Source organism: Puma concolor, chromosome D1 (assembly GCF_028749965.1).
Source record: "Puma concolor isolate L17-30 chromosome D1, mPumCon1.1.hap2, whole genome shotgun sequence".
NCBI lineage: Eukaryota > Metazoa > Chordata > Mammalia > Carnivora > Felidae > Puma > Puma concolor.
The window spans coordinates 110,090,133-110,107,283 of NC_141676.1; the positions used below are offsets into that span (position 1 = coordinate 110,090,133).

General features: G+C 40.3%; 1 protein-coding gene across 1 annotated transcript in view; it reads left to right on the top strand.

The window, feature by feature from the left end:
• Nucleotides 1-16,416, top strand: part of NPAT (nuclear protein, coactivator of histone transcription) — a 54,385-nt gene extending 37,969 nt beyond the window's left edge. Inside the window, exons 11-18 of the mRNA XM_086679211.1 lie at nt 3,528-3,624; nt 4,462-4,590; nt 5,435-7,105; nt 9,229-9,344; nt 9,420-9,528; nt 12,198-12,258; nt 12,422-13,580; nt 14,821-16,416. Coding sequence (XP_086535337.1) covers nt 3,528-3,624; nt 4,462-4,590; nt 5,435-7,105; nt 9,229-9,344; nt 9,420-9,528; nt 12,198-12,258; nt 12,422-13,580; nt 14,821-14,898 — 3,420 coding nt within the window. The 3' untranslated portion in view covers nt 14,899-16,416. The remainder of the gene's footprint in view (nt 1-3,527; nt 3,625-4,461; nt 4,591-5,434; nt 7,106-9,228; nt 9,345-9,419; nt 9,529-12,197; nt 12,259-12,421; nt 13,581-14,820) is intronic.
• Nucleotides 16,417-17,151: the final 735 nt, after the last annotated feature.

The window sequence follows — 17,151 nt, forward strand, 5'->3', positions numbered from 1 at the left end:
AGAAGACTGATTGGAACATGTATTTCAGGATTCTTCTGGTTGTAACTTTTGAAGTTTAGAGTAAAACGATTGACCAGAAGAGTATATTTCATCAACATTAACTTTTATAAGAGTGCATCCACCATTTCATAATTTGATTACATTGAATCCTTGACATTATTTACGTGACTGTAAATTTTCAAGTTCATGCATATAGAAATATTTGTTCAAGCTCCAGGCTTCCTCCCAAATCACATTTCATCAAGAATTGTTGATGTTCTCTGTACATCCTCATAATCAAAGTTGACTGGCTCTTTAACTTCAGACAGGTTCTTCTTTTCATTTTATGGCCATTTTTATTAAAAAAAAAAAAAATCCAAGTTTTTACCACTTCATGAAAGTTCCCCTTTAACTCTTGCTGCATGTGAATTTCCTGTTCCACAGTATTCAAATGTACGCCTTATCAATCTTGAAAAATGCAACATTGGCATGCCTTATAAATAACTAAAATTGAGAATTTTAAATCTTCAACTATGAGAAGAGTAAATGAAGACCCTAGCCAGAATGTACTGAAACTTCTTTGAAATGATATTTTAGTTGACAAGACTTACCAGTTTTGCTTCTTAGTCTATATTTCTTTTATTTTTTTCTTTAAAAAAAAAAATTCTATTTTCATGTAAAATTGATGCAAGTGGAAAATACATCATTTTATCTAGCTAGATTACATACCCTCTGGCATACTACTCCAGCCTTTCACTGAGTATCTGTCATATCCCTGTGTGAAGTAACAATCTAATCTGTTTGCTCCAACTTTTAAAGGAAACAAAGGTGGTGGTGATGGTGGTGCTTTACCCCAATGACTTGTGAACTTGAAAAATCTCAGCACGTTTTTGTTGACTGCTTAAGAGTAGGATGTACCATTCACCCTCTTGGTTCCTCACCAGCTTTGAATGCATTGTTTTAAAGTGTGTTCAGTGTCATTCTGTTTAAATCATATTGGTCTCAAAAAGATGTTGAAATGTTTAGTAAACATGGAGATAATATTCAATTCAATAATAAACACAAATTAAGAGAACAGATTATTTTTATTTAATAGACTAACGATGCTTAAAAATTGATATTGCCCATTATTGTTAAGAGTTTGTACATTGTTACACAGAACAGGAACTCTTACACAACTTCTGTGGAAAGCTACTTGGTAGTAGTCTTCAAAATTTTATTTTATTTTTTAAATGTTTATTTATTTTGAGAGTGGTGGGGAGAGAATCCCAAGTAGGCTCCCTGCTGTCAGCATAGAGCCCAGTGTGGGGCTTGATCCCGTAAACTGTGAGATCACAACCTGAGCCAAAATCAAGAGTTGGATGCTTAACCAACTGAGCCGCTCAGCCTCCCCAGTTCTCAAAATTTAATTTTTTTTTTTTTTAACGTTTATTCATTTTTGAAAGACAGAGACCATGAGCAGAGAACAGGCTGAGGGAGGGGGAGACACAGAGTCCGAAGCAGGCTCCAGGCTCTGAGCTGTCAGCACAGAGCCCGATGCGGGGCTCGAACTCACAAACTGCTAGATCATGACCTGAGCCGAAGTCGGACGTTCAACCAGCTGAGCCACCCAGGTGCCCCATTTTTTTTTCCCTCCAGTTCTCAAAATTTTAAATGTGTATATCCTCCGGCTGCTTCTCATCAGTGGAATCGGTAATTCTGTTGGTAAGAATTTATTGTAAGAAATGAACAGATTCCGGGGCGCCTGGGTGGCTCAGTCGGTTAAGCGTCCGACTTCAGCTCAGGTCATGATCTCACGGTCCGTGAGTTCGAGCCCCGTGTCGGGCTCTGTGCTGACAGCTCAGAGCCTGGAGCCCATTTCAGATTCTGTGTCTCCCTGTCTTTCTGCCCCTCCCCTGTTCATGCTCTGTCTCTCTCTGTCTCAAAAAAAAATAAACGTTAAAAAAAAAATTTAGAAAGAAATGAACAGATTCCTAGATAAAGATTTTCATTGTAGTATTCACTACTGTAACTGAAAATTTGAAAAAATTCTAACATCCAGCAGTGGTAATTGGTTAAATCGTGGCATAGTTAGCAAACAAAAAGCCTGTTACAAAGGGATTCATTTTTCTTACATAGATAGTGGATTAAACATTTAGTTTTGTACCTTACTACTAGACAGTATAGGGAAATTTTAAAAACTCACAAGAACAAAGGAAAGAGGATAGAAAAGGGAAAAAAGAAACTTACAGAAGTCAAAATGGACATGTAGTACTTACGAGATTCTGAGTTCTAAGCCAGTAAAGGCGAAGCTCGGGAAAAACCGAATTTACCACATAGAAATCCCAAAAAGTTTAGCACCAGTAGCTCCGAAAGCAGATGTAAAGATAGCTAAAGCACGAAGACAGTGTGCAACATTTAGGAGGTCGTAGTTAAAGTCTCAACATTACCCCCATTTACACTGTTTACCAGAAACACGTTTGTCAGCCCTAAACTCATCCACCAAGAAATCTAACTCCCTCAAAACAAACAAACAAAAAACTTAGTGGTGCCTAGGTGGCTCAGTCAGTTAAGCTTCCGACACTTGATTTCAGCCCAGGTCATGATCTCGTGGTTTGTGAGTTCAGGCCCCACATCAGGCTCTTCACTGACAGAGCAGAGCCTGCTTGGGATTGTGTCTCACTCTCTCTTTGCCTCCACCCTCTGCACACTCTCCCTCTTCCTTTCTCTCACAAAAATGTAAAAAAAAAAAAAAACTAAAAATACGGATGGTTCTGTGAGATTCTGTGAGATGCAACAGAATACTGTTGCATACCTGGTAATTGACAAGCTCCCTCCCTTAGCACAGAGTTTGCAGGTAGCTTTTGGCATGCTACTCAAATGTGAATGGACGTGCAAGGATTGTCTGACACTTAAGGAAAGCATTTAATATTAAGAGGCCAAAACAGGTAGATAAAAAGTGTGAGATTTTATACAGGAGGAGGCCAAACTAATAGGAAAATAGATGAGATTTGTGGTTACCAGAGGCAGGGCTTTGAGAGTGGGGCAGTTGGATGAAGGCGGTCAGCACTGCGGGGTAATGTACAGCATGATGAGTCATTAACACCGCTGTGTGGCATATTTGAAAATTGTTAAGAGAGTAAGTCCTAAGAGTTCTCAGAAAACTTTCCCTGTTGTTATATCTGTATAAGATGATAGATATTAACCAAACTTACTGTGGTCATTATCTCACACCATATGTAGGTGAAGACATTATGCTGTGCACTTACTCGGTGCTGGATGTCAAGTTTTTAAAAAAGAACGTTTATAGTGTGATTTTACTTATGTTTAATGTTTGGGAATATATGCACCAAGACAGTTAACTTTAGGAAGTTGAATGAGGGAACATTCATTTTCTGCTTTCTAGTCTTGTTTTAATTTATTTCACATGAGCCTAGTGTCATAATCAGAAGAAATTTTCCTGGAGGGAAATAATTATACATAGAAGTTGAGAGCTATCAGATGTCCTATGATTATTTTGCCGGTATTAAACTATACTAATTGAGTTAGGATCACTCTTTTTTTTGCAGAGTGAAATCCATATGTCTGAGGAGGCTATCCAGGACATACTGGAGCAGACAGAATCAGATCCGGCATTTCAGGCACTTTTTGATCTCTTTGACTATGGTAAGTAGACCATTTCTTTCAAGGCAGTTAGAAGAAAAAATTTCCATTTCTTGGGCACCTTAACCAGACTGAAGCAAAATTCCCAGAGCATCTGGAAAAATATCCTATTTTCTTCAAAGCAAATCTATGGCTGTGAAGGGTCTGGGAGTGGGGGAGGGTGGGTTTTTTCCTTAAACTTTAGCTATAAAAATGGAAAACAGGGGCGCCTGGGTGGCTCAGTCGGTTAAGCGTCCGACTTCGGCTCAGGTCATGATCTCACGGTCCATGAGTTCAAGCCCCGCATCGGGCTGTGTGCTGACAGCTCAGAGCCTGGAGCCTGTTTCGGATTCTGTGTCTCCCTCTCTCTCTGACCCTCCCCTGTTCATGCTCTGTCTCAAAAATAAATAAACGTTAAAAAAAAAAAAATGGAAAACATTTTGTATTTTGTTTTTTGTGTGGGCATTTTTGCCAGTCAGCACAAATATGTTGAGGTTAACACATACATTATATTAAACACAATTGGGTAGTACGAAAGGAATGCAAGAAATTGGCTATGCCCTCAATTTTATGGTCTCATGCAGTATTCTCAGAGTTAGTCTCCAGACCAGCATTATCAGCATTATCTGAGAACACGTTAAAAATGCAAATTCTTGGACTCTCCAGATGATTCTGATGTAGGCTAAAGCTTAAGAACTACCAGTCTGTTACAAAAATCTTTGGTTTTGTCCATGATATACAAGGCTATATCCAAAAGACATAAAGTTAAACATTTGATGGATCACCGTTAAGTTGTGTTAACTGATGCTTTTTTTTATTTTGATCATTTAACCAGTTATTTCCCTGTTCCCTTTCTAACAGGTAAATCCAAGAATAATAAACAGATATCCCAAGGCATTTGCAGTCCACATCTGGACACCAATCCCAGTGTAGTGTTAGCAGATGAAACTAATCTAGCAGTTAAAGGTTCTTTTGAATCAGAACAATCTGGTAAGAATAAGTTTTTTTCTTTTCATTAAAGAAAAAATCCCAAGCCTTTTAGTAATTTGATTAAAAGGAGAATTTTTAGTACTCATTCTTTCATAATTGTTGACCTGCGCAATTTAGCATTAATAGAATTGACCAGTTTGACAAAAGTCTATATAACATTTAACAATTTTTGTGTGTTACAAGTCCAAATCTCTGCTATGTAACGTTGGTGTGTGTTATTAACCATTTAGCCTGGTAAGCAAGCGCAACTGAGTGCTCAAGATCTATATCTTACTTGCTTAGAGGGAATTATATACTGTAGTGATAGTCTTGAATTCTGGATATTAAAACATTTTAGGTCATATTCCTATGTTTCTACTGAACGTTGAATGTTGCACACAGTAAACAGTAACATCAAATGCTGATGATGCACAGTGTACTTGGCCCATTTCTCCGTGAAAAATATATCAGATAAAGTAAGGTTGATAGAAATGGTAGAAGTTGAAAAGCCAGCTATTGTGAAAACAGCTGCATGTGTGGGGCCAGTTTTACATACTGATAAACATTGGATGTTCTGAAACCTATATACTTTCTCCTTCATTGTGTCATTTGTTTTCCAAGAGGTTTGAAAAACAATCTGGCAGTTACTCAGAAAGGCATCAGTAATTAAAAAAAAAAAGAAAGAAAAAAAAGTGCCTGTGAATTTTTTGATACTCAGAAAATGTGAGATACGGTTTTTCAGACTTGCCCTTTCCGTTATGTCCGAGATGCGTTACTTCCTTGACAAAACAGGTTTTACAGTAAACGTGACTCCCTCAGAAAGCAACGCATACTCCCTATCTGTCTCTTCCATCCTATTTTGCAGGTGATCAGTCTGGGCAGCCCCCATTTTGTACATCCTATCAAAATGAAGACACATCCAATGCCTTGAAGAATGGCAGCAACCACGATGAGCTTAGACCAGAAGCACAGGAACACTTTCCTCAGATAGGCTCTAGCGTCCAGAAAAAGGCATTTAAAACGGGTGTACCTAATGAACAGAAGTGTAACCTCGATATTTCCTTTGAATCTGTGCCTCATTTGAATGACTTTAACCAAAGAGTAAATTCTGATGCCGAATGTAATCAGCGTTGTGCCGAATTATACACCCATCAGATGTCCACTGAAACCGCCATGGCAATGGAGGTCGGAAAGAGTTCTCTCTTGCCGGATGCGCCACGTGATTCTCCATTACAGCCTGATCAGTCTGGTATACCAGTAACGTCATTTGTTTCCCTCGGGGGGGAAACTAACAGTGAAAACTTCGTTCTCTCTGGGAAGAGTTCTCAGCTTTTATCCCAAAATATTCCATTAACTGGAAAGACATCTAAAACAAGTCAGTTTTGTGAAAGCTCTAACAACACAGGAAGACTTAAAACTAACCTCCCTGGTTCTAAGTCACCAGACCCTAAAGAGATTCTGCAGAGTGAGACTGAGATTCACAACGGATTGCCGGTCACATCACAACAACATGTGGATTGCCATGATAATTCTCCACTTCAAAGCAAGATATTACCTGTATCGGTTGAAAGTTCAGGTTTAAATATATCCGAACAAGTAGACATTTGTCTGGAAGATACAACATCTTCGGTTAAACAGCCGCCTGATGGTTCATCATCTCTTGAGTTAAATCACGCGGAAGAACATGAAACTCAGCCCTCAAGGTCTGAGAAAGTTGCTGGCGATTCGCAAGAGCCTTCATCTTTAAAAGAAGATGGAGATAGTATTTTTCTCACTTTAAGTGAGAATGGTAACTGTGGGGAAGTTGCATTGATTGCTCCAGAAGGTGATCCTGTAGAAGATAAACGTGCTGTTCTGTCAGAATCTGTGTGTTCTTCAGTGGGAGGTTCTCACCCTGAGTCCCAGAACACCAGTGACAGACCTGGTGTTGACAGCTCAGCAGACGTGGATGCAGCAAATATTGTCTCTCTCAAAATTATCATTAGTGATGATCCATTTGTTTCCTCAGATACTGAACTGAACAGTGCTGTTTCTAGTATCAGTGGGGAGAACCTGCCGACTATAATACTGTCCTCTCCCACTAAGTCCCCTGCCAAAAATGGAGAATTGGTTAAGTGCCTGTCTTCAGAAGAAGCCGCAGGCGCTCTCACATCTGCGGAAAGAACAGGGGATTCAGCATCGGTGGAACAGAGCCTCTTGACCCTCAAATCCGAAGACTCCGCAGTGAATGCTCAGAGTGAAGGCAGCGTTGCTTTTTCAGCCAGTGCCCCACCGTGCGTCTCCAAGGATGGCGGATACATACAGTTGATGCCAGCTACAAGCACAACTTTTGGAAATTCAAATAACATTCTGATAGCTACATGCGTGACTGATCCAACAGCCTTAGGAACCACTGTCAGTCAGTCTAATGTGGTGGTGTTGCCTGGAAATTCCGTACCTGGGACTGCTCAGCCCCCGCCGCCTCAGTTACAGACACCGCCAAGGTCAAACAGCGTATTTGCTGTCAATCAAACCGTGTCACCCAGCTTTTCACAAGGTAACTTCAAGAACACGTTGAAGTTCACGTCTCTGGAATGGTATCTCGTTTCTCTTGTGTGTGCAGTTATTGACTAGCAGGTGATAAATCATGGATATATAGTGTGAGAAAAGACTGAAATTTGTGTTGATGCCCTTGTTTTCTCTCCCTAATTCATTCACTCAAACCTTTTTTTAAATCTAGTAGTAAGTTATGGAATTCATGGAGAGCCTGGGTGGTTCAGTCAATTGAGCGTCCGACTGTCAACTTTGGCTTAGGCCATGATCTCATGATTTGTGGGTTTCGAGCCCCACGTCGGATTCTGCACTGCCACTGCGGAGCCTGCTTGGGATTCTCTCTCTCCCTCTCTCTATCTGCACCCCCCCCAGATAAATAAAGTTTTTTTTTTTTTTAAGTTACAGAATTCACTGGTTTCAGTGATTCTTGGAGATGGAGCTGATGATACATCATTCATGTACCTTTCCTTATATATTGGTTCCCAAACTCCTTTCCTTTTTTTTTATATTATAGGCATATAATAAAATGTGACTAAATGTGAACAATCAACTAGCAAGCATGATGGATCTGCTTGAAGTGCTGTTTAAAATAACATAAAAGAGGGGTCAGAATTAGTAGAGAATGTGGGACTTGAGCTGAAGCTCAGAGAAATGAAGTAGTAGTTGGAGTAAAGGAGGGGAATTCTTTTTTTTTTTTTTTTTTTTTTGGAAGGTTCATGCATTTATTTTGAGAGTGAGAGAGCAGGGGAGGGGCAGAGAGACAGAATCCCAAGTGGGTTCCATGATGTCAGCACAGAGTCCGACAACGGAGCTCAATCCCACAAGCTGCGACATCATGACCTGAGCCAAAATCAAGAGTCGGATGCTTAACAGACTAAGCCCCAGGCATCCCAAGGAAGGGAATTCTTAAGTGTAAGTAGGTATTTGAGAGACTGAAGTGGGTGTTTGTGAAAGTGAGATCCACCTGACAGGAACTGTTAGTGACTCTAAGGAAAAGTTTCACTTGTGCGACAGGGATATATGAGGATAGCCACAGACTATATTGTTGATTTCTAGGGAGCATATAGCCATTGTAATTTCCCCCCATAGTTTTGACGGTTTGTACACTTCCCTGGACTCTTTTTGACAAGTACCATTAGAGGTTATAGGTTGGAGTCTGAGCGAGTCTTGAGCCATAAACATTCAGTTGAGACCCTAGTTTTCTGGTAGAAGATTGAAACTTGAAGCCTTCACCATCAATTTTCTAATCAGTTTCACTATTCTAGCCAGACAGTCAACATATAGATATAATGTGATCTCCTGGCTGTGAAGTCTAATGCATTACTCGTGATACTTACCTTGACCAAATGCTGTAAGATTGCTTTGTATATTTGTGTGTGTACGTATGTATTACAGGCCTGAGGTCTTTTATTTTTTTACAGTTATCACACCATGAACTCATAGGCAATGGACTCTGGCAGCTCAGGCTCCTTTCCCTTGGTTCTCACAAAGTGTGTTTCTCTGGGTGGGGCAGGCTGGTGCTGCAGTTGAACCCAAGTACCTTTCTCTTTGGCTTCCTGCTTTATCTGTTCGTTTTCCTTCACACACTTCAAGAAGCTATCTCGGCTCTTTGAGTGCTTAATGTGCTCGATATGTACATTATTTCTGGGTGAGAATCTTGACCTTAACTTACTCTTAACAGTGCCAACAGCATGCCAGGTACCATTGTAGACTGTTCAGTTTTGCCCTGTTAACAGTTGTGGGGCATTCCCTTTTGAACAGTGCCCATTCGCTTGATGTCCACAACATCACCTTTCTTGTAGATTTGCATGAATGTGTCCAAAGAACAACTCCGTATTTTCTGAAAGGCCTAGAGAATATATAGTGGGTACTCCCCCTCTTTCCCTTTGTGTTGGTCATTTGCGTGAATTACTGGAAGATGGCAGTTCTGGCCGAAAGGGCCATAAGATTAATAATCGAGGTTGCCTTTTTCTTAATTTGTAGCCTTGCTGTTCCTAAATTTTTTTAAGGAGAGTAGATTCTAAGGGAAAGAGATACAATTTTATAGAATTTATTTTAAATTAATAATTACTTTGGAGTCTCTTGTTTATGAGAAGCTTACTGAGATTTTTTTTTCTTTTTTTTAAGGATCTGCCATCATAATTGCCTCTCCTGTCCAACCTGTACTCCAAGGAATGGTGGGGATGATCCCTGTATCTGTGGTTGGACAGAATGGAAATACCTTTCCTGCTCCTCCTCAGCAGGTAAGATTTTTGAATTGAAAATGGCACAGTGATGCTTCTCAAACGTAGTATAGTTAACGGCTGCTTCTCCTCTAGGTCCTTCATATGCCTTTGGCGGCACCTGTATGCAGTAGAAGTATCCCTCAATTCCCCATCCCTCCAAAGTCTCAGAAGACTCAGGGACTGAGAAACAAGCCTTGTACAGGTACATTTTTAAGTTCATTAATGTCAGTTTTATGTTCTCTATATGCATTTGTTTGCAGCAACGCCACAGTATTTTCTTTTTGAATACTTGTCTCATTCCCAACAGGTGACTGTCCAACCTTTGCTTGAAGTTTTTTTTTTAGTAATAAAAACAAAAAAGGCAAGTGGAACAAAATAGAGTTCGGAAAGAGACCATGTTCTTAAGGGAATTTGTATGTGGTGGAGGTAACATCAGAAGTCAGAGAGAAGGGGAAAGATTGTTTAATAAATTAATTTCATTGGCCATTACATACATTATAGGAAAGACTTTACATCCCTTCCTCATACCATATACAAAGGTGAAAGGTGAACTCCAAGGTGATTAAAGACCTAAAAATGTAAAGCAAAACAATTAAACAGTAAAAGAAATGTAAGAGAATGGCTTAATGGCACAAGGATAAAAGGATTGCTTTAAAAAATGAAAAAAAAAACCATCATTATAAGTGGAAAAAGTTGATAGCACTGACTACTCCAAAATTAAAGATCTGTGTTCCACAGAAGACACTGTTTACAGAATAATACCCGATCTTCATTTCGGGGTTGCATCTAGTTCTCACACTTCCCATCCTCATGGATGATGAATGCCTGTGGTGTCAGCCTGGCCCGCAGCCTAACCTGCATGATCCTTAGACCCCTCCATCTCCAAGTCTGTGTGTGTGTGCCAGTCAGCCTCTCCCGTACCTCTTCCCCACGTACCGGAGAACCTCGGCCGCCAGCGTGAGTTCCCATTACTTGAACTTTCACACTTCGCATGAACCTCCCATTTCCCTCCTGGAGACTCCCTTCCCCATCCAGGCTAGACCCACGGTGTACGGCCTCAGCCAACACATTCTTCTACCGTCCCTCTTGCTGCTGTCCGCCCTGGGTCTGTCCCGGCACCCATCCCTGCCTTTATACCTGGGCTCTCCGGCATTGCATTCAAAGTGGGGCTGTTCATGGTCTCTTAGCGGTCACTCCACATGTCTTCCTGGTGCTCTTTCCCATCCCCCTTCAGGCTCTTTCTGACTTCACAGCTCTTCTCACATCTCTTCAGTCCCCACCCTCTTCCTGTCAGGCCAGCACTCTTCTCTCCCACCTCATCAGTAGGAAACTGCATTTTCTCACATCACTCCCATTTGGTGTGTACCTGTTCTTCCAGAATCATTCCTCCCTTTCCTTTCTTTCTTACAGGAATAATGATCTCGCTCTTCCTAAGGTTAATGCAGTCTGCCTGCATCTTGTGTCCTATGTGTGTCTTAAATTTTTCTTGTTTGGATCCTTCCCTCTCTGGCTGTAAAGTTCCTTGGGTTTGTCTCACCTGCCAGCCCTTTGTTTATCCCTAACACTTCCGTCTCCCATTCTTTCTTCATCCGTGTTACTGTCTTTTCTCCTGTTTCCACTACAGCTGTTTAAATGGAGATCATCAGTGGCCTCCTGATAATGTCATATGCTGTGCATCGTTTCCATTCTAACCTTATTCCCTCTAGCACTTGATACTGTTGGTGGCTTTTGGACCCACCACTCAACTAGTGCACTCCTGCTCTCGTGCCTAACTCAAGGCCTTCAACTTCGACATGTCTCGGCCTCTCACCTCTTCCCTATCAAAGACCTCCTCCTCTCCCTGCTTTTTTCTCCTTGGTTGATGTCACCATTGAGTCTTCCTTCACCTTTCATGTCTTTATGAATGCCCATCCCTGTCTCCTGACGCCTCTCTCATCTCTTACCTGGAGTATTTGTAGTCATGTATGTAGAATTTCTCTTTGCAGTTTTCTTGCTTCTCTAGTCCATCTTCTACACTACCGCCAGAATGACTTCCTAAAACATAAATCGATTTATGCATCTTCCCTATTTTAAACTCTTAAGGATTCTCCATGAAACCTTTTGCAAAGGGGCGTCTGGGTGGCTCAGTGAGTTGAGCGTCCGACTCCGGGTTTCAGCTCAGGTCATGATCTCATGGTGTGTGAGTTTGAGTCCTGTGTCAGGCTCTGTGCTGACAGCGCACACCCTGCTTAAGATTCTCTCTCTCTCAAAAAAAAAAAAAAAAGATTCCGTCCCTCCCTCCCTGTCTCTCAAAATAAATATATATATAAAAAAAGAAACCTTTTGCATAATGCACAAGGTCCTTTATGAGCTCATCTCTCCTTTTCTCTCTAGCTTCATATCTTGCTACTCCCCACATCAGTTCCTAAGTCCGTGGAAATTAAAATATGGCTATTAAAACTCCAGAGCTGGTGCTCTGCCTGACGTAGGCTTGCAAATATGACAGTGAAATGGGCAGAATTTCAAAATAGGCATTAATATATTGCTTTCTTTAACTTTCTGAATCTAAGGAGTACCCTTAAGTGCTATGTTGAACATTGTAATCGATAAATCCAGAGACCGGATTCATAATATTTGCCTGAAGTTGGAAACAAGTCATTTGCTCCATGTGTGTATTTCCTCTGTAAAATGGATGAGTGACTTGTCTTTTATATAAAATTAGAAGCTGCTTTTTACACCCAGTATGTGAGAGTACTTCATTTGTACATTAGCGGTCATTTAAATTTTTCTCATGATGTGTGATACTGTGGTCTGTTCCATTTCCTTTCAGAGTAATGTACTCTTTCTCTCAGGAATGTTTCTCTTTTCTAATTATTTCATTTATAATTCCAGGAAAGCAGGTAAATAATTTGGTGGATTCGTCTAGTCATTTAGTTGGATGTCATGCACAAAGGTGAGCATCCATGTAGTTTCCATTCTAGATTTTTTGAATGCTCAGATAAAAAACATAAAAGATGTCTTTGTGTTGCTAAAAACAGTTAATTATTGATTTGCGGAACTGAAGTGTCTGACAAGGATCTCTTTATGTTGCTAAATTTTATTTATTTATTTTACAGAACTGAAGTGTCTGACAAGAATCTGGCCACCGATCTCGGGAAAAAATTGGAAGAAATCACGGTTCCCTTCTCATTAGAGAGTGTAGTTCCAGCTAGCAAACCATTTGAAAGCCACAGACGTGTGCTCTGTTTTGACAGCACTGCTTCCGTGGCGAATACACAGGGCACAAACCATAAGGCGGCGTCCCAAAACAAGGAAAGGAATGACATTTCACTTCCTAATCTCGAGTCACCCACTGTGTCCTCCACCTCCAAGGCCCCTTCTAATAATGCTCTCAAAAGAGACCGAGAGAAACCTCCTTTGCCTAAGATTTTATCTAAATCAGAAACTCCCAATAGCCGACATAGCACCACAAAAGAAACTCAGTCAGAAAAGAAAGTCCCACCGACAGAAATTGTACTTGAATCTTTCCATAAAACAACAGCTAATAAGGAGAATGAATTATGCAGCGATGTCGAAAAGCAGAAAAATCCCGAAACTTCAAAACTGTCAAATGGGCAGCAAAATGGGGGTATACGGAATGAGAAAACCGTAACTTCACTGCAAGAACTGACCAAAAAACAAGGCACGTCCTCAAGTAGTAAAAATGTCATTTCGGTAGGTGCAGCTGGGAAGGATCCAAAGCAAGAACAAACTAAATGTGCCGCTTCTTTGGTTAACCCGCTAACCAAACCTGGCTCAGAAATGCTGCAGGATGGTCAGTGGCACAGCCCAGTAAGTAGGCTCCCTGATAGCTCTGACTCCCCTGTACCCCGGACAGCGGGCTTGGGGGCAGGGGACAAACATAAAGAAGAACCTAGAGATGGGATCAAGGTCCCCTCCAGTAGGCGTTTTGGTGAAGACAGTAGCACAGCCAAAGTCATGGTCCCTCCTGTCACCCCAGACCTGCCTGCCTGCAGCCCTGCCAGCGAGACAGGGAGTGAGAACAGTGTGAACATGGCTGCCCACACGCTGATGATTCTGTCCCGGGCTGCCATCTCCAGGACCGCCTCGACAACTCCCCTGAAAGACAACACACAACAACAATTCAGAGCATCTTCGAGGAGCGCCACCAAAAAGCGGAAGATTGAGGAATTAGATGAACGCGAACGAACCTCCCGTACTTCCAATAAAAGTCTTGCAAATTCGTCACTACCGATGAAAAAGAAGAAAATTAAGGCAAGTTTGAAAGTCTTAATTTCAAAACCACACCTTTGCCCTTCGTTCAGTGCTCACAGTAGAGATCTCCGCGTTTTTGCCAGAGCTCCCTAACTGCACGTTCTGGTCGAGACAGCTCTGGGTTTTGGTTGACAGAATGTGTTTATGGCGGTGTGTCTCAGCCAGTGTGGTACTCAGTGTGTGTCTAGGTGGAATGGAGCGTTTGCAAAACCGTTGCTAAGGCGTTTATCTCCAAACGTCTTCCTTGGGGAAAGGAGGTTTTTGTTTCTGTCACGGTAGGACCCAGGTGTTTGGGAGAATGCCGTAAGGCATAAAAGATTGGGAAGCCACTGTCACGTGTGGAATAACCAAGTAGAAAGCAACTTTGCGGCTCTTCCTTCTTGTTTTTATTCCGCACGTCCTGCCATCTCTTCCATTGGCTCTAACAGATGCTAATGTATTAGTTGGAGCAGAGGAAAAATTACATTTACCTGTTTTTTCTTTGACCGTAGTTCTCTGTGGGAAGGTAACGCAGGGAGAGCATTGATAACTGAAACCCATTTTTCCTAAACCTCTTTAGCCATTTAGTGAGTGAACTGAATAGAAAGAAAGGTGTTCAGGATGTCTTACGGGAAGTATGGTGTCGGGGGAAGAGTGTTGGCCTCGATGCCGTGCCAGCCTGGGTCGGAATCTCACATCTTCTGTTCACTGGGTCTGTGGCTGTGGTGAAGCCCGTGGCGCCCGAGTCTCAAGTCTCGGCTGCATCACTTGATACGAGGTTACCACACGTCTTCCCTGAGTGTAGTGTTGATAAAATACGTGGGGTGCATTAAGTGTTGGGAACTTGAACGGTACCTGTGACTTACAGTCAGTAAAGCTTTCTAAGGTTTATGGTTTGGTAATAATGACCACCTTTATAGAAAGCGTGTTCTGTCTTACTCAGCATTCATCAGCTCTGGTTTTGTATAATGTCTTTTGCCCTAAACTAATGTTAAAGTACCACTGAGGTATAATTTAGTAAGTTTGGATTTAGAAAATGCGTTTCTGCTTCTCTGTGTAACTCAAGTTCCAGTGAACTGAAAGTTTTGGCGGAATTGTAGTAGTATAGGAAGAACCTGATATAAGGTTGTAAATGAAAGTTTTTTGCCCTTGTTTGAGTTCAATATGTTAACTTAGGTTTATTTTTTCTTTTTTTTCTTTTCTTTCTTTCTTTTTTCTTTTTTTTTTTCTTTTCTTTTTCTTTTTTTTTTTTTTTTAACAGAAAAAGAAGCTACCCAGTTCATTTCCAGCTGGAATGGATGTGGACAAATTTTTGTTATCATTGCATTATGATGAGTAAACACTCTGAACCTAAAAGAACAGTAGCTGTTTAAAACTCGTATCCCTTAAACTCTGAGTGTAGGGAATGAGATACTGACAGAACCTGACCTGCACTTTCCTTGTACTGAAATTTCACTTTATACCTGAATCATGCTGTTTCTGAAGCAGCTTCCTACTTTGTAAATAGATTTACCTGGTATATTTTTTATTTTGGAAAAAACATTTGCAGAAATGTAAGTAAATCCAATCTGCAAAACTGTATAGCTGTGACAATTATGTACTGTAAATATTGTATGAATCTGGTTGAAATAGAGGTTAATTCAGCCTAGTGTTCTTACATTGTGTTTTTTGACTTCTTGTGATCCCTAACTCTGAGGTTGATGCATCTGGACTAGCTTCTCACTTTTGGGGGGAAAATGATGCTTTTCCTTACAGTTGCCTTTGGTGACTGTCCTACAAGATGTTTGAAGACAGCCACAAAGTAGTACAGAAGTGATGACAACCTCATCTGGTGGTAGAGAGACCAGAAATTAACAATTTAAGATTTTTTCTAGAGTGAATACTTTATTACCCCTTCTTATTACAGTAAAGGTTATATTCCTGAAGTTTTACACTTTCACTGTTTCTTCTGATGGTTCTGGTCTCTTTGTTTTAAAGAGAATTTTGTAAACCATTTTTGAGTGTTCTGATCTTTTGTTTATAACTTTTGAGATCTTTTACAGAACTTTAAATGTTTAGACTATTGAGCCATACAAAGTCTATTCATGTGGTAGTTGAGACTTCTTGGTATGTATATCCTTTTCCCCCACATACTGGGGATTTGAAGAATTGCACTAATCCATAGCACTTCTTACGTAGTAGTGACCAGTGCACATTTGATTTAAGTCTTGTGTTCTGGGTCAAAGCTTGTGTGGAGGGCCATCGTCTGGGAAGCTGTGTCCATCATAAGATGTAAAAAAGAAAAATCATAGTTTTATATTTTAATGTAGTTTCTCCTAAAATGGGCTGTTACATAACTGTGTCTATACTTAGATATAGTGCCCCCTAAGGTGTTACGAAGAGTTACTGTCACAGAGTCCTTAAGGAGAATGAAAGAGGTGCCTTCTCTGTTTCAGACTCACATGCATCAGTTAAGTTGAAAAATTCGTTTAAATCTTTATGAGAACAGAAATTATCTTTAATATGTGACCAATTGTGCCTAGATTAAAGTATATTCTCTTAAGTGCTTTCTGTTTGGTTAAATATCAGTATATCAGGATTTTTTTCTACAGGTGTGTATGTTGTTAAAGAGTCCTTTTCCTCGGCCTTTTTTTTTTATACTGGGCCTTCAGAAAACTAAATGCATCCTACTTCTCTTTCTCAGTGTGGAAATCACGTCATAATTGCTGAATCTTACTGCAGAAATTTGTCCTGTGAGTTATGATATGGCAGTGGTCTATTCATAAGGAACTACATATCATACACTTAATGTTTATTTAACTCAGTGTGATACTGTACTACAGTTAGGTTTGAATAAATATTTTCGGTAACTTCAAAAGTTTGAACTACTTTATATTGGCAGTCATTCTCATTTAGATACTTTGATTAAATTCCTTTGCAAGCCACTTTTTCACAAGTTCACATAATGTTGGAAAATACAGATTTTCTTCTCATTCAATTAATATGTATTAGTATTTGCTAAGTACTAAGAGTTCACATACAAATAAAGTTTGCTTTATTCAAGATTGTTAGGTCACCAGCCAGGAGCCATTAGATATAGTCCAAAAACAACCTGTACTTGGAACTTGCATTCACGTTCAAGAGTAAAACCATAACCTCCATTTTACCTTAAAAGTCCAAAGTCCTGGACTTAGTTGTAGCGTATACTCGGTAATCTATTTTAACAGTCAGGTGCCCAGGGACTACGTTTTTGGATCAGAGTATATATACTATAAACAACTTATGCCTACTTTTGTAAGTACACGTAAGGATCTACTCTTTATTGTGGACATTACTTACTGATTAATGTAGTCGTGTATTAAATCTGGGAATTCTTGTAATTAAAGTGTTTGACTATTTTAGCCCGGATATTATTAGAACCTTTTAGTATGTTGAAGTTGTACATGGGAAGAGCATCCATCAGCATTCAGCCAAAGGCTAGATGTCATGACTCTTAGGGGAGGATAAGATTTTATTTTTGATAAGGAGTAAATTCAAATGCAATATTATTATATATTTTACATTCATTATTTCTCAAGCCACCATCTTTCAGCCATAGCCTCAGCTTCTTGAA